The sequence below is a fragment of the Neofelis nebulosa genome, chromosome 8 (genome assembly GCF_028018385.1).
Source record: "Neofelis nebulosa isolate mNeoNeb1 chromosome 8, mNeoNeb1.pri, whole genome shotgun sequence".
Taxonomy (NCBI): Eukaryota; Metazoa; Chordata; class Mammalia; order Carnivora; family Felidae; genus Neofelis; species Neofelis nebulosa.
This window is the reverse complement of record NC_080789.1, coordinates 106061849-106086362: the sequence shown is the minus strand read 5'-3', so window position 1 is coordinate 106086362 and position 24514 is coordinate 106061849. Positions and strand designations below refer to the sequence as shown.

At 41.0% G+C, this 24514-nt stretch overlaps 1 protein-coding gene and 1 pseudogene across 10 annotated transcripts in view; one reads left to right on the top strand and one right to left on the bottom strand.

Moving 5' to 3' along the window:
• The window catches only part of RAD52 (RAD52 homolog, DNA repair protein), a 33519-nt gene extending 9291 nt beyond the window's left edge, over positions 1 to 24228 (top strand). For 3 of the 10 annotated variants that reach the window (XM_058744130.1, XM_058744133.1, XM_058744132.1), the window contains 11 exons: positions 7081 to 7182; positions 8279 to 8380; positions 8964 to 9057; positions 9228 to 9295; positions 12327 to 12445; positions 13311 to 13386; positions 20871 to 21067; positions 21211 to 21350; positions 21990 to 22070; positions 22672 to 22887; positions 23503 to 24228. In XM_058744130.1, coding sequence (XP_058600113.1) covers positions 7099 to 7182; positions 8279 to 8380; positions 8964 to 9057; positions 9228 to 9295; positions 12327 to 12445; positions 13311 to 13386; positions 20871 to 21067; positions 21211 to 21350; positions 21990 to 22070; positions 22672 to 22887; positions 23503 to 23564 — 1239 coding nt within the window. In that variant the 5' untranslated portion in view covers positions 7081 to 7098 and the 3' untranslated portion in view covers positions 23565 to 24228. The remainder of the gene's footprint in view (positions 1 to 7080; positions 7183 to 8278; positions 8381 to 8963; positions 9058 to 9227; positions 9296 to 12326; positions 12446 to 13310; positions 13387 to 20870; positions 21068 to 21210; positions 21351 to 21989; positions 22071 to 22671; positions 22888 to 23502) is intronic. The other 7 variants (XM_058744137.1, XM_058744139.1, XM_058744138.1 and 4 more) reach the window with 5 other exon arrangements.
• On the bottom strand, positions 5461 to 5882 carry LOC131520200 (large ribosomal subunit protein uL14-like; annotated as a pseudogene).
• Positions 24229 to 24514: the final 286 nt, after the last annotated feature.

Here is a 24514-nt window from a genome sequence, read left to right as displayed (position 1 = left end):
TGCATTCATTTAAAACTCATGCCCATTTGTTCCACCTAATGACAACCAGGGTGGAAAAACTGATCAAAGGCCTCAGAGACAGGCAAGGCCGAGAAGATTTGAGGTGCAGGATAAGATATGCTTCCCAGATTTGATTCTCCTTTTGTTTAACAAATATGCACATACACATGTACACATTAAACATACATATAAACTTGGGGCAGCTGTGGGACTCCGTTGGTTAAGCATCTGAATCTTGGTTTCGGCTTGGGTCACGATCTCACAGTTTATGAGTTTGTGCCCCTCATTGGGCTCCGCACTATAAGCATGAAGCCTGCTTGGGGTTCACGCTCTCTCCCTCTCCCTCTCCCTCTCCCTCTCTCTCAAAATAAATAAATAACTGTAAGGGGCACCTGGGTGGCTCAGTCAGTTAAACATCCGACTTTGGCTCAGGTCATGATCTCAGGTTCGTGGGTTCGAGCCCTGCATTGGGCTCTGTGCTGATAGCTTAGATCCTGGAGCCTGCTTCAAATTCTGTGTCTCCCTCTCTCTCCATCTCCTCATGCTCTGTCTCTCTCTCAAAAATAAATAAACATTAAAAAAAAATTTAAACATAATACAAACTCAATCACATATAAAAAAAAGTCATCTGTTGGTGGGGATCCAGCCAAATTTTACTTCCTTATTTTTTAATAGATGTTTCTACAATAAAGATATTTTAATTTTATAATGGGAAAATGGTTGTGGACAGTTTTAGAAAAGGTAAGTTGTTCCCCCCCCCCCCCGCTGAAGAAGTAATTGGAAAAAATGTAAGAAAAATGATTCCATGTTTTACTTTATGGGCAGGGACGAAGTTGTCCTTTTCTGTCATAAGAGGTTGAATCTTTTAAGATATTGTTTAGAAAAGTATCAAGTTGCTTTTTAAGTGTGAGAAGTGTAACTCTTGCCTTATAAAGTTAGTTTGTAAAGAATTAAAAAATATGCTTTGTCTGCATATCCTACATTATGTATTTAATCACTCACCAAACCCTCCCTTCCTAGCCCTGCATGAGCAAGGTTCCATGCTAGTCATTGGGGTGCCAAGAAGAACCTCCTGCCTTCTAGGGGTTCATATTGGAGTGGGGTTGGGGGGGGGAATGGATGTGGAAGAGACAGTAGTCACCGAATATTCAAATGCCTTAAATTTCCTAGCCTCTACTGCAATTAAGTTGGGGCCTTAATTAAGGCTTAATTATTAAGCCTCGTGACAAGAGCTGTCCAATGAACTGTGACCAGAAGTGATCCATATCACTTCTGGCCTAAGGCAGCTATGAACCAGTGTGACTTTTCCAACTCTTTCTACCCCTGCAGTGATGACCTTGGAGGTCACGTGTGCTAGATGACACAGCGACAGGATGGCCAGGGCCACCAGACTCTTAGATCTTGCATGAAGGATATATGAACCTTTATTATGTTAAATTACTCTCCCTTCTTTTTAAAAAAATGTTCATTTATTTTGAGAGAGAACACGAGTGCACATGCACAAGTGGGGCAGGGGCAGAGAGAGAGGGAGAGAGAATCCTAAGCAGGCTCCACACTGTCAGCTCAGAGCTTGACTCAGGACTGTATCCCACAATTGTGAGATCATGACCTGGGCTGAAATCAAGAGTTGCACACTTAACCAACTGAGCCACCTAGGTGCCCTTCCCTCTTTTTTTTTTATTGTGGCAAAATATATATAACATAGAATTTATCATTTTAACCATTAAACATAAATGTTTTTAATGTTTATTTTTGAGAGAGAGACAGCATGCAAGTGGGGGAGGGGCAGAGAGAGACACACACACACACAGAATTTGAGTAGCTCCAGACTCTGAGCTGTCAGCACAGAGCTGGATGTGGGGTTGGAATTCACGGACTGTGAGGTCATGATCTGAGCTGAAGTTGGATGCTTAACCTACTAAGCCACCCAGGCAACCCTCCTTTTAACCATTTTTAAGTGCAATTCTGTAGCATTAGGTACATTCCCAATATAGAGCCCTTTGTTTTTAACAAATAAATCGACAGGTGTTCATTTGAGACACTGTGAACATCTCCCAACAACTTTTTAGTATCTAATGATTTTTGTTGGATATAATTATTAATCACATCATTATCATATGATAAATTTATGAGGTTGCTGTTATGAATATTCCCCTTTACAGATGTGGAAATTTGGGCACAGAGAGTTTGAGCAATTGCTCAATGTAAGTAACTTACTGAGTGGAACTGGGTGTTGAACCACATCTGATTTTAACGTTCAAAACATTATTTATAGCAAGTATGGCACACTATGGCCTGTGGACCAAATCTTACACCTTTTTTTGTAATAAAGTCTTATTGGGACACAACCATGCCCATTTGTTTACATATTATCTATGGCTGCTTTCACACTAAAATGCCAGGGTTGTGTAGTCATGACAGACCACATGGCCTGCAAGTCCTAAAATATTTACTCTCTAGCACTTTACAGAAAAAGTTTGCTGACCTCTGTTTTTTAAATTTTTTTTTTTTTAATATTTATTTTTGAGAGAGAGAGAGAGAGTGTGTGAGTAGGGGAGGGGCAGAGAGAGATGGAGACACAGAATCTGAAGCAGGCTCCAGGCTCCTAGCTGTCCACACAGCCTGATGCAGGGCTCGAATCTATGAACCATGAGATCGTGACCTAAGCTGAAGTTGGTCGCTCAACCGACTGAGCCAACCAGGTGCCCCCCAATCTCTGCTTTATATAGTAGATATTTAATTTTTTAATTTCTGTTTTTATTAAAATAATACATGTACATATATGGAAAATGAAATAGTGCTAAAAGTTTTATTTAAATTTTTTAAGTTTATTTATTTTCGGAGAGAGAGTGAGAGCAATCAGGAGGGTTAGAGAGAGAGGGAGAGAGAGAATCCCAAGCAGACTCTGTGCTGTCAGCACAGAGCCCTACTCAGAGCTCGAACTCAAAAACTGTGAGATGATGACCTGAGCCAAGAGTTGAATATGCTTAAACGACTGAGCCATCTAGGCACCCCTAAAAGTTTTATTTTGAAAAAGAAGATCCCTGCTCCACTGTTCTCCACCCCTTGGAGACAGATCCATTTCATTCTTTTAACTCTTTTCTGCCATTTACAATTACATTCTAAATAAGATCTTCATTTCACTATTTCCTGCTGTAACAATTTTGAGTTTTGGTCTTTTTATTTTTTTATTAAAATTTTTTTCTTAAATGTTTGTTTATTTTTGAGAGAGAGAGAGAGAGAGCATGAGCAGGGAGAGGAGCAGAGAGAGGGGGAGACATAGAATCCAAAGCAGGCTCCAGGCTCTGAACTGTCAGCACAGAACATGGGGCTTGAACTCACAGACTGCGAGATCACGACCTGAGCCGAAGTCGGACTCTCAACCAACTGAGCCACCCAGGCACCCCTATTTTTTTATTTTTTAGAGAAAGAGAGGACTCAGGTGGAGGAAAGGGGCAGACAGGAGGGAGGGAGGGAGAGGGAGAGAGAGAGAGGGAGAGAGGAAAAATCCTAAGCAGGGTACATGCTCAGCTTGGAGCCTGATGTGGGGCTTGATCCCACGACCCTGGGACCATGACCCAAGCCAAAAGCAAGAGTTGGATGCTCAACCTACTGAACCACCCAAAGGCCTCTGATCTTTTTTTAAAGGTAAACTCTACCCCCAAACTGAGGCTTGGACTCAAGACCTTGAGATCAAGAGTCATGTGCTCTACCAGCTGAGCCAGCCAGGCACACACCTGTTTTTTGTTTTGTTGTTTTTTAAGTTTTATTCTTTTTTTTTTTTTTTTTTTTTAAATTTTTTTTCCAACGTTTTTTATTTATTTTTGGGACAGAGAGAGACAGAGCATGAACGGGGGAGGGGCAGAGAGAGAGGGAGACACAGAATCGGAAACAGGCTCCAGGCTCCGAGCCATCGGCCCAGAGCCTGATGCGGGGCTCGAACTCACGGACCGCGAGATCGTGACCTGGCTGAAGTCGGACGCTTAACCGACTGCGCCACCCAGGCGCCCCTATTCTTTTTTTTTTTTAACTTTATTTTTTATTTTTTAAAATTTACATCCAAATTAGTTAGTATATAGTGAAGCAATGATTTCAAGAGTAGATTCCTTAATACCCCTTACCCATTTAGCCCATATCTGCTCCCACAGCACATCACCTGTTTTAACAGATTGTGTGTGTGTGTGTGTGTGTGTGTGTTCTAATTTCTTCACATCCTTGCTAACCTTGATTATTCACTGTCTTTTTTATTGTAGCCATACCAGTGTGTGTGAAGTGTTGTTTTGTTAAGTTTTTGTTTTTAATTCTAGTTAGTTAACATAAGGTGTAATAATTAGTTTCAGGTGTCCAATATAGTGATTGTGTTATAGCAATTTAGATATTATTGACTAATCTAGTTAGGCTATTCCTTTTTTAGTGCTAGGTTTAAATATCTCATTCTTAGCTGGAATGTAATGTTTTATGATCATTTATGTAAAATTTTTTTTGATGTTTATTTTTTAAAGTTTATTTATTTTTGAGAGGGAAGGAGAGAAAGCACAAGCAGGAGAGGGGCAGAGACAGAGGGGAACAGAGGATCTGAAGCAGGCTCTGTGCTGACAGCAGAGAGCCTGATGCAGGACTTGAACCCACTAACTGCAAGATCATGACCTGAGCCACCCAGGCACCCCAATCTTTATTTATTTTTGAGACAGATACAGTGTGAGTGGGGAGGGGTAGAGAGAGAGGAAGGCACAGAATCTGAAGCAGGCTCCAGGCTCTGAGCTGTCAGCACAGAGCCCGGCGTGGGGCTCAAACTCACAAGTCATGAGATCATGACCTGGGCCGAAGTCTGATGCCTAACTGACTGAGCCACCCAGGCACCCTGGTTTTATGATCATTTAAATAGTTTTTTGCATTTCCATCATCCTGTATATATGAAAATTGACATGCACCTAGCCGTAGCCAACATTTATTTAGTACTTCATCTGGCACCATTCTAATGCAGTTTTCATGCAGCATCATGTAAATCTCGACAGAACCCTTAGGAAGTGATAGTATTATTATGGCCATTTTCTAGATGAGAAAACATCATTTAGAGAGATTATGTGATTTTCCCCTTGGTCAAGCAGCCAGTGGGTGATAGAAGCAGAAGCTGACAGAACTTGAGCCCTTAAATGTTGTATTGTAATGCTGTATGGAGAGTCCTACTACTTGATATTCCTAGATTTGTAGTTTTACTGTCAGCAAATAACCTGGAGACTACAACACGTAAGTTTGCTGAGGCACAAGCCTTTTTTTTTTTTTGCCAAGTACTGTTTATTTTGCACGTGCCCACAGCAAGTTTGCACTGAGTTACTGTATTCTATAATAGTAGGCCAGGGCTAGGTGGTGCCAAGAAGAATGACATGCAGAAAAGAACAGGAAGGCAAACATCAGGAGCAAATAATTCTTAATTTTTTTTTTAACAAATACACTAAAGGATCATGCAATAACACCAGCATTGGATGCAGTCCTGGGGTGCCGGTCTGTACACCCCTTTGTAACTGGTCCCATGATAGCAGAATCTGTCATTTCACCTTTATTGTTTTCAGTGACCCCTGTGTTACCTTCAAAATAGAAAAACACACCATCTTTTCTCCGGTAAGACTTTCATTATCCAGTTATCACTGCTGGATGTACTTTCTTTCTTTCTGGGCTCTGGTTTGCCTTTCTTCACTGTGGCCATCACCATGTCACCCACGCCAGCAGCAGGACGTGTATTTAGTGCCTTATCCCCTTTACAGAGATGATATACAGACTTTGGGCTCCTGTGTGGTCAGCATAGTGGATCATGGCTCCTACTGGAAGACCCAGGGAAATTGGAATTTCACATCGGAGGACTCCCCACATCCTCACTTCCACATCTGGAATGCCAGAAGGGGACAGAAAGGCTGAGGCCTAACTCTGAATCCGTTTGATTTGAGACAGGTGTGGGGTAATTAGGTAGAGGGTCCTTCTGAGGGTCATTCTGTTTTCTAGTGGACTATAAACATTTGCCAATCTCAGTCTAATGCATTGGCTCTCAAACTAGAGTGTGTATCCGAATCCCTCAGTGGGCAAGTACAGACTCCTGGGCCTCATCTCTAGTTTCTGATCCAGTAGGTCTAGGGTAGGGCCTGAGGATTTGCACCTCTAATAAGTTCCCAGGTGATGCTGTAAGGGACCTGACTGGTCTAACGCTGTACTTTTCCTGAATGTTAGGGTCATCTGTACTGCCTTCTCTTGCTCTTTAATTTTCCTGTCTATTAGTCTTCTCCTTCCAGCTAGCTTGTTAGTTCCTGGAAAGCAGTTCAGTTCAATTATTGTGGCTTATATTTCTATTTTGACCCCACTGAAGCCAGGATCATGTTGCTCATATAGTAGGTAGTAATCAGGTGAGTGTTTCCTGTCCTTTGGGAATTTTTGTAATTTTGGCTTTTTGCATTATAAATATTGCAATTAGAATACATTCTAATTGTAAAATTCACTTAAAATTTTTTTCATGTTTATTTTTGAGAGAGAAAGAAGAGCATGGTGCAAATGGGGGAGGGGCAGAGAGAGGGGAGACAGAGATCTGAAGCAGGCTCTGCAGTGCCAGCACAGAGCCCGATATGGGGCTCTAACTCATGAACCATTAAACCATGACCTGAAGTCAGACATTTAACCCACTGAGCCACCCAGGCACTCCTAAAAATCACCTTTATTAACAGCACCATCACCCTAGTAAGAAGAAAAACAATTTTTTAAGTAGGCTACACTCTCCACATGGGGCTTGACATCATGACTCTGAGATCAAAAGTTGCATGCTCTAGCATGTTCCAGCCAGCCAGGCAGGCACCCCCACTCCAGCAAAAATTTTAACAGAAAGATAGAAGTGGACGCTAAAGGATCTCAGTGGCCTGTTGGATGATAGCACTGAGGAACTTAGTCCTTGACTGGGGCAGTGCTTATAAAAAAGTGTCAAGTAAATAAAGTGATTTGTAGGATACTGCATCTGGATGCTTTCATCTGAGTTTTAGTAGAGGCTCTTGCCTTTTACATTTAGCATTCTTTGAGATCTTTTTTAATCTTCTGTTTCTGTAGAAGTCCCCCAGAATCAGCATGTCCGTGACTGAGGAGGCGATTCTCGGAGGCCATGGCAGCCATCCTTCTGCTGGTGGCAGTTCTGTGGTATGCTTTGGACAGGTAACTGTGTGTTTTCTCTCATACCTGGCAAGAATGAGGTGAAGTGAAAAGATGTGAGAAAGTAACTTGTAGAGCACTGTCATATACGTGGGCGCTATTTATCATCAGTGGTTTTTCCTTTAGGTGCATTATTTGGGAGTCTGGTGAACTCTCAGGGCATTTTGGAATTTTAGCACCAAAAGACTGATGGTACTGGAGATTAGATTTACATTGTGTTTATTTTCTTGGATAGGCTCCATATTCATATGGTATAACATTCAAAATGGAACGTAGACTATATGCGAATGAAAAGTCTCACTACTTCCCCATCACTCCTGTTCCCTTTTTGGAGGCATCCAGAGTTTCTGGTGTCATATTCTCTGTGGAGATATGCTGTGCACATAAAAGAGATTCTTAGTTTGTCCCCTCAAATTCTATCTTTGTCTTTACCAGAGATCTGTTTGTGAGCATTTATTTTGTTTACATAGGGCAAGGGGAGAACTGCCAAGGGGACAAAAATCAAAACAAGTAGTAGTATATTATCTGTGTATACAATGGAAAATAATTGTTGAATTAGAGAAGAGGTATAAAACTTTGGAGAGGATGGTGGATTTCCCCTACTCCCTCGCGGGCATAAATGTCATATACAGACCCCGAGGTGGGACATTTCAGTTTATGAATTCTCAAGTTTACTTGAGAAAGTTTTGTAAGGATGGTAGTAACACCTAAGGCATTGGCTCTCAAAATGTGGTCCAGTGACCCCTGAGGGTCCACAAGACCTTTTCAGAGTCCATGGGGTCGAAATGATTTCCATACTAACACTAACATACCACTTGCCTTTTCCACTCATTCTCTTGTAAGCGAGTGAACAGTGGGACTTCCAAGGGAATACACAGCATGTGATGACGTTGCTTTGATGGCTGATGGAAGATGTGCCTTAAGAGTTTCTCAGTTTTAATTCCTGATATGGATAGATATAACCTACATAAACAAAAGCTTTTAGGATCCTCAGTACTTTTTAAGAGTGTAAAAGGGTCTGGAGACCAAAACAGTTGGAGACTTGCTGACATAAGGAATGGAGGAAATGCCAATTTAATTTTTCCTTTCTGGATTGCAGTGTCAGTACACAGCCGAAGAGTATCAGGCCATCCAGAAAGCTCTGAGGCAAAGGCTGGGCCCAGAATACATCAGCAGCCGAATGGCTGGAGGCGGCCAGAGGGTAGGAGAGTTTATATGCTTAAGAAGTGGGTGCCATATAGCTGGCTACTCAGATGATCTCGCCAGCTCCCTCTCTGGGTCCTCATGGATTCAGAAGGTCTCTAGTCCTAGGTGTTTCTGAGTGTCTTTGGGAGGGGATGGGTTCCAGCCTTCAGTGTCATCTGAAGTGACCCAAGTTTTGTCTTGAGACTTCCATACCTGCCATCTTGGGGTTTTTATACCATCTTTTAAAAATGTTTCTTTTGCTTCTAATTGTATCTTCTGTGTATATTTTTGGTCTTCTATAATATATGTCAACCCGAGCCTTGTACATTTTTGGGAACTGAGTTTTAGAAACTGCTAGCTGAGTGGATATCTTGCCCCTCTGAGTTTAGTCCCTTCCCTCAGACAAAATATTAGTTCTAACTGGTTTCTTCTGGAAGATCTTTGAAATAAGGTCACTGAGAATTTCCCTGGAATGTTTAAGGGCAGTTTTGCCAAAAAAGCTGGTAAGGAATAAATTAAGTAAATTTTGATTCACATTTAAGTATGGCAAGGAATTTTAACAAGCCCCTTTTCTCCCCCTGTTTAATTTCTTTTTCTAGGTATGTTACATTGAGGGTCACAGGGTAATTAATCTGGCCAATGAGATGTTTGGTTACAATGGCTGGGCACACTCTATCACACAGCAGAATGTGGGTATGTTTCCTGGCAATGGCAACTTCTTTCCCTTACTTTGGCACTAATTTCTGATGAGAGTATTTTGTGGGTGAGGATGTAGGGTAGGTATATTTGGTTGCCAGCAGAGGAATGTGGGTGAGGCACAGGGATCAGAATCCTCTTCAACTGGTTCTCTTTCCCACTCCTAGATTTTGTTGACCTTAACAATGGCAAGTTCTACGTGGGAGTCTGTGCATTTGTGAGAGTCCAGTTGAAGGTGAGGGTGATGGAATAGACCTGCTGCCTCTGAGGATCGGGTGGGCGGTGAGAGAGAATGAGCAGGTAGAGAATTCTCTGGACGGTGGCACAGCCAAGCTGGAGAGCTAGGCGCTAGAGCTGTGGCTCAGCCAGTGTTCTTTGGGATGGTGGTAGCCAAACATTCTTACTCATGTGTCCCTAAATGAATTGTGAAAAACCCTTGTTTTCTTGCACATTTTAAGTTTACTCCTAAAAGTTTTCACCGTAAGTATGAATACAGGTCCTCTGCCTTTCAAAAGTTTGTGCTATGCCGCTTTGCGTTTATGGAAAACCTACACTGGTACCTGTTTTCATTAAATGAAAGAAATCCAAAGAGGATTTTCACTTTTATGACAAAAAGTGAACCCTGGCAGCAAGAGTGGCCCTGCTGAGCTCCTCAGCATCAAGCTCCTATAGCTTTGAACTATATCTGTGAGCAAATATGCTTTATTTTGATTTATTTTGTGCCTCCATTAGCAGGATGTGTCCTGATGTATCAGAGAAGCCTAATAGAGGCCATTATTTATTTATTTATTTATTTATTTATTTACTTACTTACTTACTTACTTGTTTGTTTGTCTTCAGAGAGAGAGAGGGAGAGAGAATGCTTGCGTGAGCAGGGGAGGGGCAGAGAGATTGGGAGAATCCTGAGCAGGTTCTGCACTGTTAGCACAGAGCCCAGTGCCAGGCTTGAACTCCCAAAACTGTGAGATCATGACCTGAGCAGAAATCAGGTGTTGGATGCTTAACTGACTGAGCCACCCACGTGCCACAAAAGAGGTTAGTTTTTGAATCTGGGAATGCTCAAAAAATTTTCCATACAAATTAATGGTACTTCTTTGCTTTATGCTACTTTGGCAAATGAAAGCTTTCATAAGAATGTTCTACTTCTGGGTAATGGGCGAAAGCTGTAGTTGCAAGGGTATATTTCTTGGCATATTGTAAAATTTGACTTTTTTTTTTTTAATGTTTATTTATTTTTGAGAGAGAGAGTGTGTGCATGAGTTGGGGAGGGGCGGAGAGAGAGAAAATCCCAAGCAGTCTCTGCTCTGTCAGTGCAGAGTTCGATGCGGGGCTTGATATCACAAATTGTGAGCTCATGACTGGAGCCTAAATCGAGTTGGACATTTAACCAACTGAGCTACCCAGGCGCCCCCAAATTTGACATTCTAAAATAAATGTATTGTATCTTTTTCTTCCTTTTTTTTTTTATCCACAGGTGTGGATATTTTAGTTCCAGGTGTGCAATACAGTGATTCAACAATTCTGTACATTTCTCATGGTTCATCAGGATAAGTGTACTCTTAATCTCCTTTATCTGTTCCTCCCATAGTTTTTTGTTGCATCATTTTTAAATATACCAATGGATTTTCAATAATAGATGATTAAATACTCTCATCTATTTAAAAAAATACATGAGCAAGGTGTTCTTTAATCATGAGAAATTTTACATTGTTTCTTCTTGAACTCCTGTTCTATTTCACCAGTGGCTTTATACTAATATAATATATCAATATATATAAAACAATGTTTGGAATGTATATGTTTGGAACCTTGTTAATAACCTTAGTATAATTCCTCTCTGTGTGTATGTATATATAAAAGTAATTTTTTTGAGTAAATTTTCAGTGACCTTAGGTCTTTAAATTTTTTAAAATTTGGGGCACCTGGGTGCCTCAGTTGGTTGAGTGTCTGACTTTGGCTCAGGTCATGATCTCACAGTTCGTGGGTTTGAGCCCCCTGTCAGGCTCTGTGCTGACAGCTCAGAGCCTGAAGCCTTCTTTGGGTTCTGTGTCTCCCTTTCTCTATCCCTCCTCTGCTTGTGCTGTGTCTTGCTCTGCCTCTCAAAAATAAATAAATGTTAAGAAAAAAAATAAATTATACAAAATCTGGATTGAATTACTATTATAGGTATTATTAACACACAATTGATTAGTCAGTTGTGTCTGTGAGGGAGACAACATAACTACATTAAAATTTGTATACTTAATAAAAATAAATTTTTGTGGAAAATGTATTTCTTAATTAGATGGATGAGGCTTTTTCTTTTTGGGTAGTTTATATAGCCATAGTTTATTTTTTAAATTAAATTTTTAAAATATATCCATAGTTTAATATTACTTTTTCCTAGACAGACCATTCAACATTAATTCTATTCTAACTTCTTATTTTTAGTAAATAGTACTGAAAAACCTTATTCACATAATAAACTGGGAATGGAGAGTTTTGTTATAGTGTCACTCATTTCTTTGAATTAACTTTCTGAGTTATATAAAAAATCACAGAGTGTGGGGCGGGGGCACCTGGGTGTCTCAGTCAGTTAAGCGTCTGACTTTGGCTCAGGTCATGATCTCACTGTTCCTGAGTTCAAACCCCGTGTCTGACTCTGTGCTGACAGCTGGAGCCTGGAGCCTGTTTTGAATTCTGTGTCTCCCTCTCTCTCTATCTGCCTCTACCCTGCTCACGCATTGTCTCTGTCTCTGTTTCTCTCTCTCAAAAATAAACATTACAATTTTTTAAAAAAAAATCACAGAGTGCTATCATCTAAAATTATATTTGGTTCTCTATCAGCTAATAACTCAATCAGGTCTACCTTCATTTTTGGTGAAAGCCAGAAATGGACACCACCTGACTGGTGAAAAGATTTAATATCCAATCATTAGAGTCGTTAAATATAATATTTCACATTTTCTTTTTGTTTAGTGTCCCAGAGGTTTTTATACCTTGGGGTCATGCACCCTAGTGAGATTTAGGGTGGGTTAGCTGTATGCCTTTTTTAAGTAAAAGAGGAGGTGGGAAGGGAGAATTGTCTCACATACTTCCCAGCAGATAAGATCAAGGACATAGTGCTGGAAATTAATTCTCTTACAGTTCTTGGTGCCCATTCATGTGCCCTTTAGCAAGGCTCCTGAGTTAATATGTGCCCAGTGTGGGCACTGGTCAGGGCAAAAAGAGTTGTGTGACAGGGACACATGACTGCAGCTCTTCATGTTGGGCTCTTCCCCCCACAGGACGGCTCATATCATGAAGATGTGGGCTATGGGGTCAGTGAGGGCCTCAAGTCAAAAGCCTTGTCTTTGGAGAAGGCAAGGAAGGAGGCGGTGACAGATGGGCTGAAGCGGGCGCTGAGGTAAGCAAAAGCTAGAGTCTAACCTGCTTCATTTTGATTCTTGTTTCAGAGCAGTTTTGTTTTGTTTTAGTTTGTTTAGACTGTAATACGTTCATGTGGTACAAAAATCAAAATAACCTGAGTCTCCCTCTCCCCTGTACCTCTTGGCCCCGTTTCCTGTCCTCCCGCGTGTCCCCCATGCTGCTTTATGCTTAGTCAGTCTCTCCTCTTGGGATCACATGGTAGAATACTGTCTTCTCTGTTCTGTGCTCGATTTTGCACACCCACTGCCTCAGTCATGGATCGGAGACCTTTCCACATGAGTACAGAGACAGCTTCCCCATTAAGCAGTTTTTCATTGTGTATGTACAGCTTAGTTACATAGAACAGGGTATTTTGCCTTTTTTTTTTTTTTTTTTTTTTTTTTTGGCCTTTGAGAATTGAAGTGAATTGAATCACTAGAAAAACACATGTATGAATGAACATCCACTACAAATTTGCGGTACATAACCAGGCATCCCGAGTGAAGAGCTTCTGTCAGGGAGGATTGTGCTCTAAGTGTGTGTAGCCCACTGTTGCTGGGGAATTGGAGCAGTCTTCAGAAATCTCTGCTCTGGAATTGGTGCTCCACGGCAGGAGGTAGCTAAGGAGTCTTTTCATAGTCCTTGCCTCTTGCTGAGGGCAGGGATGGTGCTGTATTCTGAGAACCTAAAACTAAAACAGTGCATGAATGTGGCAGGTGCTCAGTAAACATTTTTGGATGTATATTGGGGTCCTTCTCTGCCACAGTTGAGAAGCAACTTGCACAGAGATTTTAACTGTGTTCTCTGATATTACCATGTAATAATTCTCAACCTGTTTCACTCTTTTTTTTCCTTACCCTTAGAAGTTTTGGGAATGCACTTGGAAATTGTATTCTGGACAAAGACTATCTGAGGTCACTAAATAAACTTCCACGCCAGGTATGTTAGAAATGGATGAATGGAATGCATTGCAGTAAAGATATTACTGATTCCCTTGTGTCATGGGTGACTGTTTGAGGATGGAGAGAGAAGAAGGGGAGACTCAGCCCTTTAGAGGGTCTGGAATGTGTATTTCTGACTTGTTTGAATATCAGAGCAACAGGAACCAATGGCCTTGTTTTACAGATGAGGACATTGAAGCCCAGAGAATGTATGCTAGTTGTTTCTTCTACATGGAGCGCTGTGTTTGGGAATGGTCTGAGAACCCTGCAGCACCACCATTTCTTAGAAACACTGAGAACCACACCTCTTCCACCTTCTTGCTTTTCCTTAGCTGGAGTGGATTTAAGGTGTAGATCCTCTTGTTTCCGTCTCTGCCTATCGCACGAGCTGAGCCTTTGCGAGAGAGGGGTCTGGAAATCGTGTATCCCCTGCAGTCACTCTTGGCCTGGGCTGAGTCGGGTTCTGGAATGTTCCTGGTGCCTGGAGGAGTGGCTGCCTTCCCCATGACATTCTCTGAGGCCCCGGGGAGCATTCCCTGTCTTGTACTCGAGGGGCTCTTGGGGTGGAGACCCTAACAGAGAGGCGTGTGTCATTTGGCATCTGTCAAAATTCCACTCTCCCTTGTTAAAATCCTTTTACACGTTATTAGGCTTGTATTTTTTTATTTTTTATTTTTTTTTATTTTTGAGACAGAGAGAGAGACAGAGCATGAACGGGGGAGGGTCAGAGAGAGAGGGAGACACAGAATCTGAAACAGGCTCCAGGCTCCGAGCAGTCAGCACAGAGCCCGACGCGGGGCTCGAACTCACGGACCGTGAGATCGTGACCTGAGCCGAAGTCGGATGCTTAACCGACTGAGCCACCCAGGCGCCCCAGGCTTGTATTTTTTTTAAGGACTTTTGCATCTGTGTTTGTTAGGGATATCACTCATAGGTTTTTTTCCCTCTCTTTTTTAAATTGTGGTAAAAAACACATAACAAAATTTACCATTTTAGCCATTTGTAAGTGTACAGTTCACTGATAAAACAGATCTCCAGAACTTTTTAATCTTGAGATACTGCAACTCTATACCCAAAACACAGCTCCCCTTTCCCCCTTCTCATAGCCCCTGGTTACCACATTCCACTTAACTGTCTATGAATTTGACTACTTTAGATGCCTCATGTAAGTGGAATCATACTGTTTGGTTTTTCTGACTGACTTACTTCGTTTAGCGTAATGTCCTCGTTTCATCTGTGTTGTGGCCTGTTGATTTGTCGATGATTTTTCTCTTGCTGCTTCCAAGATTTCTCCTTGTCTTTGACTTTTTAAAAATTGAGATATAAGTGACATATAACATTATTTTAGTTTAGGTATACAACATAATAATTTGATATTTGTATATGTTATGAAATGAATGACATAATAAGTCTAATTAATTAACATCCATCACCATACCTAGTTACACATTTTTTTATGATAACTTTTAAGATTTACTCTTTTAGCAACTTTCAGATATACAATACAATATTATTAGCTACAGTCACTATACTGTACATTACATTCCCATGACGTATTTTTATAACTGGAGGTTTATGCTTTTTGACCCCTTTTACCCATTTTGCCTGTTACCTACTGTATCCCTGGCAACCACCAATCTGTTCTCTGTACCTATGAGCTCTTTTTTTTTTTTCTCCTGCAGATTCTGCATATAAGTGAGATACAATGTTTGTCTTTCTCTATCTGACTCATTCCACTTAGCATAATGCCCTTGAGGTGCATCCACGTTGTGGCAAATAGCAAGTTTCCTTCTTTATAGCTGAGTAGTATTCCATTGCATGTGTACTACATTTTCTTTATCCATTCATCCGTGGATAGACACTTAGGTTATTTCCATATGAACATGGGGAGCAGATATGTTTTTGAGTTAGTGTTTTTGTTTTCTTTGGATAAATATCCAGAAATAGACTTGGTGAATCACATGGTAGTTCTATTTTTAATTTTTTGAGGAACCTCCATACTGTTTTCCACAGTGGCTGCACCAATTTTCATTCCCACCACTAGTGCACAAGGTTTCACCTTTCTCCACATCCTTGCCAACGCTTATTTTTTATTTTTTTGATGATAGCCACTCTGACAGGTGTGAGGTGATATCTCATTGTGGTTTTGATTTGCATTTTCCTGATGATGAGTGATGTTGAGTATCTTTCCATGTGTCTATTGACCATCTGTGTGTCTTCTTTGGAAAAATGTCTATATAGATCCAGTTCCCATTTTTTAATTGGATTGTTTATTTTCTTGCTATTGAGTTTTTTATTTTGGATATTAACTCCTTATTGATTATATCATTTACAAATTAAAAAAAAATATATAATTTGTCAAATTGGCTTCCATACAACACCCAGTTCTCATCCCAACAAGTGCCCTCAATGCCCATCACCCACTTTCCCCTCTCCCCTACGCCCCATCAACCCTCAGTTTTTTCTCTGTATTAAGAGTCTTATGGTTTGCCTCCCTCCCTGTCTGTTTGTAACATTTTTCCTCCTTCCCTTCCCCCGTGGTCTTCTAAGTTTCTCAAGATCCACATATGAGTGAAAACATATGGTATCTGTATTTCTCTGACTGACTTATTTTGCTTAGTATAATACCCTCCAGTTCCATCATTTACAAATATTTTCACCCATGCAGTAGGTAACCTTTTCATGTTGACAGTTTCTGTTGCTATACAAAAGCATTTTAGTTTGATGTAGTCCCTCCTGTTTATTTTTTCTTTTGTTGGCTCTGCTTTGGTATCACATTCAAAAAGTCATCACCAAAACCAGTGTTAAGGAGCTTATCACCTGTGTTTTTTTCTAGGAGTTTCATGGTTTCAGGTCTTACACTCATGTCTGTACTTCATTTTGAGTATATTTGTATATTGTGTCAGATAGTGGTCCGGTTTCATTCTTTGCACGGGCTATTCATTTTTCCAACACCATTTATTGAAGAGACTGTCCTTTTGACATTGTACATTCTTGGCATCTTTGTCATAAATTTGTTGATCATATAAATGGGTTTATTTCTGAGCTCTCCTTTCTTTTCCATTGATCTATGTGTCTTTATGAAAATACTGTTTTGGTTACTATAGCTTTGTAATATAGTTTGAAATCAGGTAGCATGATGCCTCCAGCTTTGTTCTCAATATTGCTTCGGTTATTTGGGGTCTTTTGTGGTTCCATACAAACGTTAGGATTGTTTCTTCCATTTCTGTGGAAAATGCCGTTGGCATTTTGATAGGTATTACATTGAATCTGTAGATTGTTTTGGGTTGTTAAGGCATTTTAACAATATTAATTCTTCCAATCCATACCATGAAATACCTTTCCATTTGTTCTTCAGTTTCCTTCATTAGTGTCTTGTAGTTTTCAGTGTACGGGTCTTTTACTTCCTTCGTTCATTTGTTGCTAAGTATTTTATTCTTTTTGATGCAATTGTAAATAGGTTTGTTTTCTTAATTTCTCTTTCTGGTAGTTTGTAACTAGTGTGTTGTCTTTGACTTTTGGCAGTTTGATTATAATGTGTTTTGGTGTGAGCCTCTTTGGGTTTAGTTTAGTTAGCATCTTTGGGCTTCTTGAATTTATACATATTCTTTCCTCAGATTTTGGAAGTTTTGGGCCCATTATTTCTTCAGATAATCTCTCTGCCCCTTTCTCTTTCTCTTCTTCTGAGACTCTTGTAATATATAGTGTGACAAGTGTCCTATAGGCCCCCTTAAGCTTGGTCATATTTCTTCATTCTTCCTTTGGTTTGCTTCTCTGAGATGATTTCAAATTACCTGTCTTCCTGTGGGCTGATCCTTTCCTCTGTCAGATCGAGTTTGCTGTAGAATCCCTCTAGTGAATTTTTCAGCTGTTACTATATTTTTCAGCTCTGGAACTTGTTAGTTGCTATTTAATAGTTTTTCTTTGTTGATGTTCTCATTTCATCCATGCATCATTTTCCTAATTTCATTAGCTGTCTGTGTTCTCTTTTAGCTGATTGAGCATTTATGATAGTTATTTTAAATTCTTTGTTAGGCAGTTTATAGGTTGCATTTTTTTTAGAGTCTGTTTTTGGAGTTTTATTTTGTTACTTTGTTTGGTCCACATTTCCCTGTTTCTTTAAATGCCATATGATCTTTTGTTGAGATGTGGCATTTAAGAAAACAACCACCAGTCCCAGTCTTTATGTACTGGTTTTGTGCAGGGGAAGAACTTTACCAGTTGGCCCACCTAGAGGTTCTAGGGCCTCTCAAACCTCTTATGATCTCTTTCTCCTCCTGGCATCTGACTGCATAACTGTAGCTCCAAGGTGTTCCTGTGCTCATCTCTGTTTTTAGTGGCTTTCAAACTCTGTTGCTGGTCCCATCATTGTGCTGAGTCAGGTGAGACAGAAAGCAATGCCATGGGCAGCTCTAGACAAGCCACAACATTGGATACACAGTCTATTCCTTTGTTTCCATCCCAGAGGAAGAGCTCAGTACGTGAGGTTTCCTCCTGGTTGTGCTCCTCACTGCTGGGTAGGGGCAGGGGTGGGGGCACAAGTGGCCACGCAAAATGCCAGGAGTTTTCCTACCCCTTTTGCTGGAATCTTGTCTTGGTTTTATGCTGGCTTGTGGCCTGTCGCTTCTTAGCTGGTCACCGGGGTTCTCAGAAAGGTATTCTAGTTTGTATCTTGGTAACTCAGTGTCTCTAGGGGAAGGGCCCATGGAGCTTCTGAGTCTACCATTCCGCTAACATCCTCCCTTTCTTTTTTACTCTTAGTTTTTAAATGAATTAAAAAAAAAAATTTTTTTTAATGTTTATTTATTTTTGAGAGAGAGAGCACAGGCAAGGGATGGGCAGAGAAGGAGGGGGGGACATAGAATCCAAAGCAGCCTGCAGGCTCTGAGCTGTCAGCACAGAGCCCGACGTGGGGCTTGAACTCAGGAACCGTGAGATCGTGACCTGAGCCAAAGTCGGAGGCTTAACCGACTGAGCCACCCAGGTGCCCCAGTTTTTAAATGAATTTTTAAAATGAAGTGCAAATTATACACAGAAAACTGTATAATTCATAATGGCACAGCCTGATGAATATTTAGTAGTGAACACAGCTATTTATCTCCCAGATAAAAAAAACATTACCAGTACCCCAAAGCCCCTATTTGCCACTCCCATTCATTACCTTGACTTCTCTTTTGAAAAGTAACTACTGTCCAGACTTCTCTATTCTGTTAGCCTCATAGATTTCCTTCCCTTCCCTTTCATTCCTTTTTCTTTTCTTTCTTTTCTTCCTCTCTTTCTGTAATATACACCCAATGTGGGGCTCAAAGTCACAACCCTGAGATCAAGGATTGGATGCTCTACCAACTAAGCCAGTCAGGTGCCCCAGTCTTGTAGGTTTTTTTGTTTTTGCACTTTATATAAATGAAATTGTATAGTTTGTGCTTTATAAAAATCCATTGAAGTGTTAACATGTACATATAAACATGTAGAAAAGTACACATATCATAAATGTTCAGCTTGATGAGCATAGCGACAGAACCATCTGAAATCAAATCAAAATATTATCAGTGTCCCAGAAGCCTCAATAGTGTTCCTTGCAGTGACTGCAAAGCTCTCCCCTCCTCATCACTACTAAGGAAAACCTCTTTTAACAATATAGGTTAGTTGGCCTTTTTGCACCTTGGGGAATCAAACAGTATGAACTGTTTTGTGTCTGGCTTTCAATTGACATGTTTGTGAGATTCACTCATGTCACATGTAGCATTTTCACTGCTGTATACTTTTCTATTGTGTGAATACAGCACAGCTCATTTTCCCATTCTGTCTAATAGACGGAGTTTTGGAGTAGTTTTTGGTTGTTTTGAATAGGGCTGCGGTTAGCATTCTTAGATGTCTTTTGGTGCATACACACCCATTTATCTTGGGAATGAATTATTGGGTCGGGTCAGAGGATAGGCATGTGCTTCGTTTTAGATCTTTCCAGTATTCAGTGTGGTTGTATTAACATACACTCCTGCACCGTGGTTTATAGTTTCAGCTGTTTCAGGTCTCTGGCAGCACTTAGCATTGTGAGTCTTTCAAACTTTTTTCAAAGTTCATTTTTTTTTGTAGTAAAATATACATAACAAAACTTATCATCTTAACCATTTTAAGTGTAGTTAGTGGTGTTAAAAACCTTCCTTCTGTTGTACAGCTGTCACCACTGTCCATTTCTAGAACTCTCTTTTTACCAAACTGAAAGTGGAACAGTAGCTTCCTGCTTCCTTTTCCCTGTAGCCCCTGGCAGCTGCCATTCTACCTTCTGCCTCGTTTTTTTGACTACTCTAAGTATGTACCTCCTGTACATGGAATCATACATACTTGCTTTTTTGTGACTGGCCTATTTCACTTAGCATAATGTCCTCAGTGTTCATCTGTGTTGCCTACGCTATTTTATTTTATTATTTTATTTAAAAATTTTTATTTTTACATAATCTCTACACCCATTGTGGGGCTCAAACTCATGACCCCAAGATCCAGAGTTGCATGCTCCACCTACTGAGATAGCCACGTGCCCCAAGCTCATTTATTTTTAACCTACTCATTTACTTTCCAATGTAGATAAGAAATTTCATAATGTAATGAAATTATTTTCAGGTTATTAATTAAAAATTTTATTTTTTTGAGAGAGAGAATCCTAAGCAGGCTCCACAGCACATTGCCCAATGCAGGGCTCAGTTTCACGATCGTGAGATCATGACTTGAGCTGAAATCAAGAGTCATTCGCTTAACTGGCTGAGCCACCAGGTGCCCCTCAGATTATCTTTATTAAAATTAGCATCCGTATGAATCGAGACAGTTCTCCCAAGTGAAAAGCTCTGGGTTTCTATCGTGCTCAGGGCCTGGAAGTAGAACATTTTGCCAAATGCCATGAAGTACAGTTAGTTCTCACATTGGGTGAGATGCAGGAACTACCCTAAATTGGGAGACGTCAGTGCTTTCCAAGTCTTCTTCCTCCTGTCATTTGAAGGACACTTAGTTGTGCCGCAGCAACCTGTGAGTGTTGTACTGAGGAGTGTTGTATTTTGGGGGAAGTCCTGGAAGAAAGGCCAGAGAAAGTACAGGCCTCCACAAGGAGTATGTGTGATCATTTCCACGAAAAAGAGACAAAAAGTAGACAGCATCAGACAGATCCAGCTGCCCACGAAAGACTCAAATTAGGATATATAGAACATTTGCCTTGAATCATAAAGTAAGATTCCTTTTTACCAAAATTTGATTACTACAGAAAGGTATAAAGTAGAAAATGAAATTGTTTTACTTCTCCCATATAATTAAAAATGTTAGTTGAAGCACAGATCGAAGTATGGATCCTTTGTCTCAGCTTCTCAGGATCTAGAGGGCACGATGGATAGTGGATGGTCAAATACCATTTTCCAGGAATCTAGACCTTGAAGGCAGGGAAAAGGAAGGGGAAGTGCACTTGGAAGAAGTTATTTACCTCCTTTCTTCCCTTATTAGTTGCCTCTTGAAGTGGATTTAACTAAAGCAAAGAGACAAGATTTTGAACCCTCTGTGGAACAAGCAAGATACAGCAGCTGCCGGCAGAACGTGACTCTGGGACCCCCGAAACCACAGGAGGTGACCTCCCCTTGTAAACCAAGCCGCTCAGATGATCCCCACCTCGTGAAACAGGAAGACAAGGCCGGCAGCTCCCGGTATGAGGCCTCGGTTCCCTCTCTTTCTCTTCTCAGTCTTCCTGATCTCCATTTTCACCTCCTGAGCTAGCAGACTGGTCTGTGTCCTCCCTCAGGAGTTTACTTCGTTAACTCAGCCCCGCCTTATTGCTCTTCTGATGCAGAAGCCTGGCCTCCGCCATGGAGAGCGATGCCACGTACCAGCGGAAGCTCCGGCAAAAACAGTTGCAGCAGCAGTTCCGGGAACAAATGGAGAAACAGCAAGTGCAACTATCTGCTCCATCAGTGGAAAAGAAGAATCAGGGTGTGTGAGGAGGATGGGAGCGGAGGCCCTGGGGAGGTGTCCCGAGGGACTAGCCTGATCCTCTGCCAGTATGTACGGTTACGTCCAAAACAGAACTCAGTAGGACATCAGGTCAGGATAGAGTCTAAGCAATTAAGACTCTGTGAAATCCTGCCATGCATTTCCCCATTTCTAAAGACGCCCTCATCTATTTTCAGGGAAGGAAAGGGGCCTTGACATAATCTAGAACTAGAAATTTTAGGGTATATAACTTTTTTTATCCCCTTTCAGCTACTTTGGCCATCTCCGTATTAGAAAGTTTTTCTGAGTCGTCTGTGAACATGAGGCAAAATTGTTTGAAGATAATTGTCTTTCCCAGAGAGTAGAAACAAAGGGCTTATCCCAGACCAACTGGATAGTTGCTTTAGGAGAAATGAACCTTGTTTTCTCCCCAATTTAGTGAGAAGAAAAGAGAATCGTGATTTTAGCCTCATGCAGATCTGTATGTAGGTAGGAATGGGACCAGGAATCTTGGATCTCCTATTGGCTGTGCTAGGAACCAGCGTAACTCTAGGCAGCTTTGCACTTCTGAGGTGCTCCCTCCAACAACTGAGTGATTCTGATTTTGTCCTCTCTCGTTCGCTCTCCTGTGAACTGTAGCAGCACCGCCAGCACTTCCTGTGAAGCACAGCACCCCCATAACTGTTTCTGAACCACACACGGAGAAAGACTTCCTCACAGGTCAGTAGGAGCTAAAGGAATGACTTAAGCATTAATATACGTACTTATTATTATTTTTTAATTTTTTTTTTTTTTTTTTTGAGAGACGAATGTGAGTGAGGGAGGGGCAGAGAGAGAGGGAGACACAGAATCTCTAGCAGGCTCCAGGCTCTGAGCTGTCAGCACAGAGCCCAGTGCGGGGCTTGAACCCACGAACCATGAGATCACGACCTGAGCCGAAGTCTGATGCATACCGACTGAGCCACCCAGGCGCCCCAATATATAGGTACTTATTAAATGAAACCTATGAAATGCACTTTTGGTAGTCACTAATACATTTTAAGAGAGACATAAAAATCCTCATTTTAATCTTATAGCCCCACAAAGTTTTAGAAAAAGAGAGGACACGTAATGGACTGCAGGCAGTTGTGACAACACATACTCAGCTCATCTATGGTCCTAAGAGAAACTCTGGCATACTTTTAGTGGATGGGGAGAGAGAAATTCCAAAAGCTGTCATAGTCCACTCACGACATGGAATTTCTTATGACGTTTTTCCCAGTGCTTTGTGAGAACACTTCTTTGTTGATGCTGCGTTTTCCCACGATCTCTGTCCTTGCAGACAGTCTTGGAATGTGGGATATGGATCCAGATGCAGGGGACAGTGATGTGAAGCCCTTGTCTAGGCCAGAACCACTCCAGACCCCTGCCACACCAGTCCTGAAACACCAGGTGGTGACCTGGAATAGGACCCCACAGGACCTCTGTCACCAGGATCCACAAGCAAAATCTGGACCCAGGCAACTCCAAACTCACAACAGTAACCAAGAGATAACAGGTAGCGAGAGTGTTCAGCAACAAAAATTGAACGGAGGACTTGGGTTAATTCTTTGCATTTTAAAGAAAGAATGATGAATTCCATTTTAAGAAGTTGTATAATAATATTTTGCCAGGGGAATATCAGTGTAAGAAAATGAAAGATAACTGGCTTATACGCCAGAACTTTTCCTCTGGGGGCCCTGACTTCAGGTGTAACTCCTTATAACCCTTGATAGTAGGAAGCTTAAGCATGACTGACTGAAGAACTTTATTAAAGTAGGCCCATCATGTTTGGCAGTGCAACTTGATCTAGAGATAACACAAAGATCTACCCTCATAACAATTTTTATTCATCTTTTAGGTTTAATGTTTATTTTTGAGAGAGACCACGTGTGCACAAATGAATGGGGGAGGAGCAAGGGGGGGGTGTTGGCGGTGAGGCAGAGGATTTGAAGCAGGTTCTATACTAACAGCAGTGAGCGCGAACTCACGAAGCATGAGATCATGACCTGAGCCATAGCTGGATGCTCAACTGAGCCACCCAGCTGCCCCACTGGCCTTTCAAATTTTAGCTGTCAGTTTCTTATTTTAAAATCATGGCAGTCATAGTTAAATGATTTTTTTTCTTCCATAGTAAACTGTGATTTCTATGACAAGAACCAAGACTTGAAGAAAAGGAAACTGGATCCATCTTAACTGAGGCTCCGGTCACATCATTGGACTTTGTCACAAAAAGGACTTTCGAAAACTACTTTTTGGTCATGAAATTGTTCATCATTCCTAGGGAATGAGCTTTATTTCCAAGGATTTACCTTGCTTCATTCTGAACTTTACCTGAGGATTTGAGTGTTGGAGCCTACTGCAGACAGAGCAGAGCAGTCAGAAAGCCCTTTTAAAAAGCTTGTCACACACTGCAGTGGGGAGGCTCTACGATTGAACACCTTCTCTCTGGCTCTTGAGGCTCTTCTCTATTTATTCCTAAGCGCTTACATTAGTAAGTATAGGCATTTCAGGAGTCATCAGTGGCTACCTGCCTTCAAGCAATATAAGCCATACTATGAAGCACGGACTTTAACCACCACCTATATCAAGTTATTGTTAATGTCTGTCTTCTTTGAACTTTAGGTCTCCACATTTACTGCCGGCCACACCACGCTGTGTATCCTAAGAACAAAGACTAGAGTGGGGTTTCGCTACTTTGCATCAATCCAGCCTGCCATCTTCATCTATGATAATCTCTCCTTTATAGGTTTATGAAGTCACTGTCCTGTGGTTTTTTTCCTTATCAAGGGAATGATCTAGGACCAAAGAAAAGGCATTTTAAGAAAGCAAAATAAATTCTTTTTAACAAAAAATGTAAGTAGGTGTTTATATTTTTGCATTTCACATGTGAAGGTGGCTTTGTATCTCAAAAAATGTTTTTTTCGTATAGTTTCAGATGTTTCATAATTCTTCTCCCCAAATAATGAGTTTGCAGGTTTACTTTTTAAGTAAAACAGTACCTTGGACTGTGCCTTTTATCTGATCTTCATGCTGTGGCTTTTATAAATTTTTGCATCAAACACCCATCTGTGGGAAGCTATGAACCCGTGGCAAGGAATTCCTGAAGTACAGGAAGGCAGCCGTTTCTGTTCCTTCGGAAGATG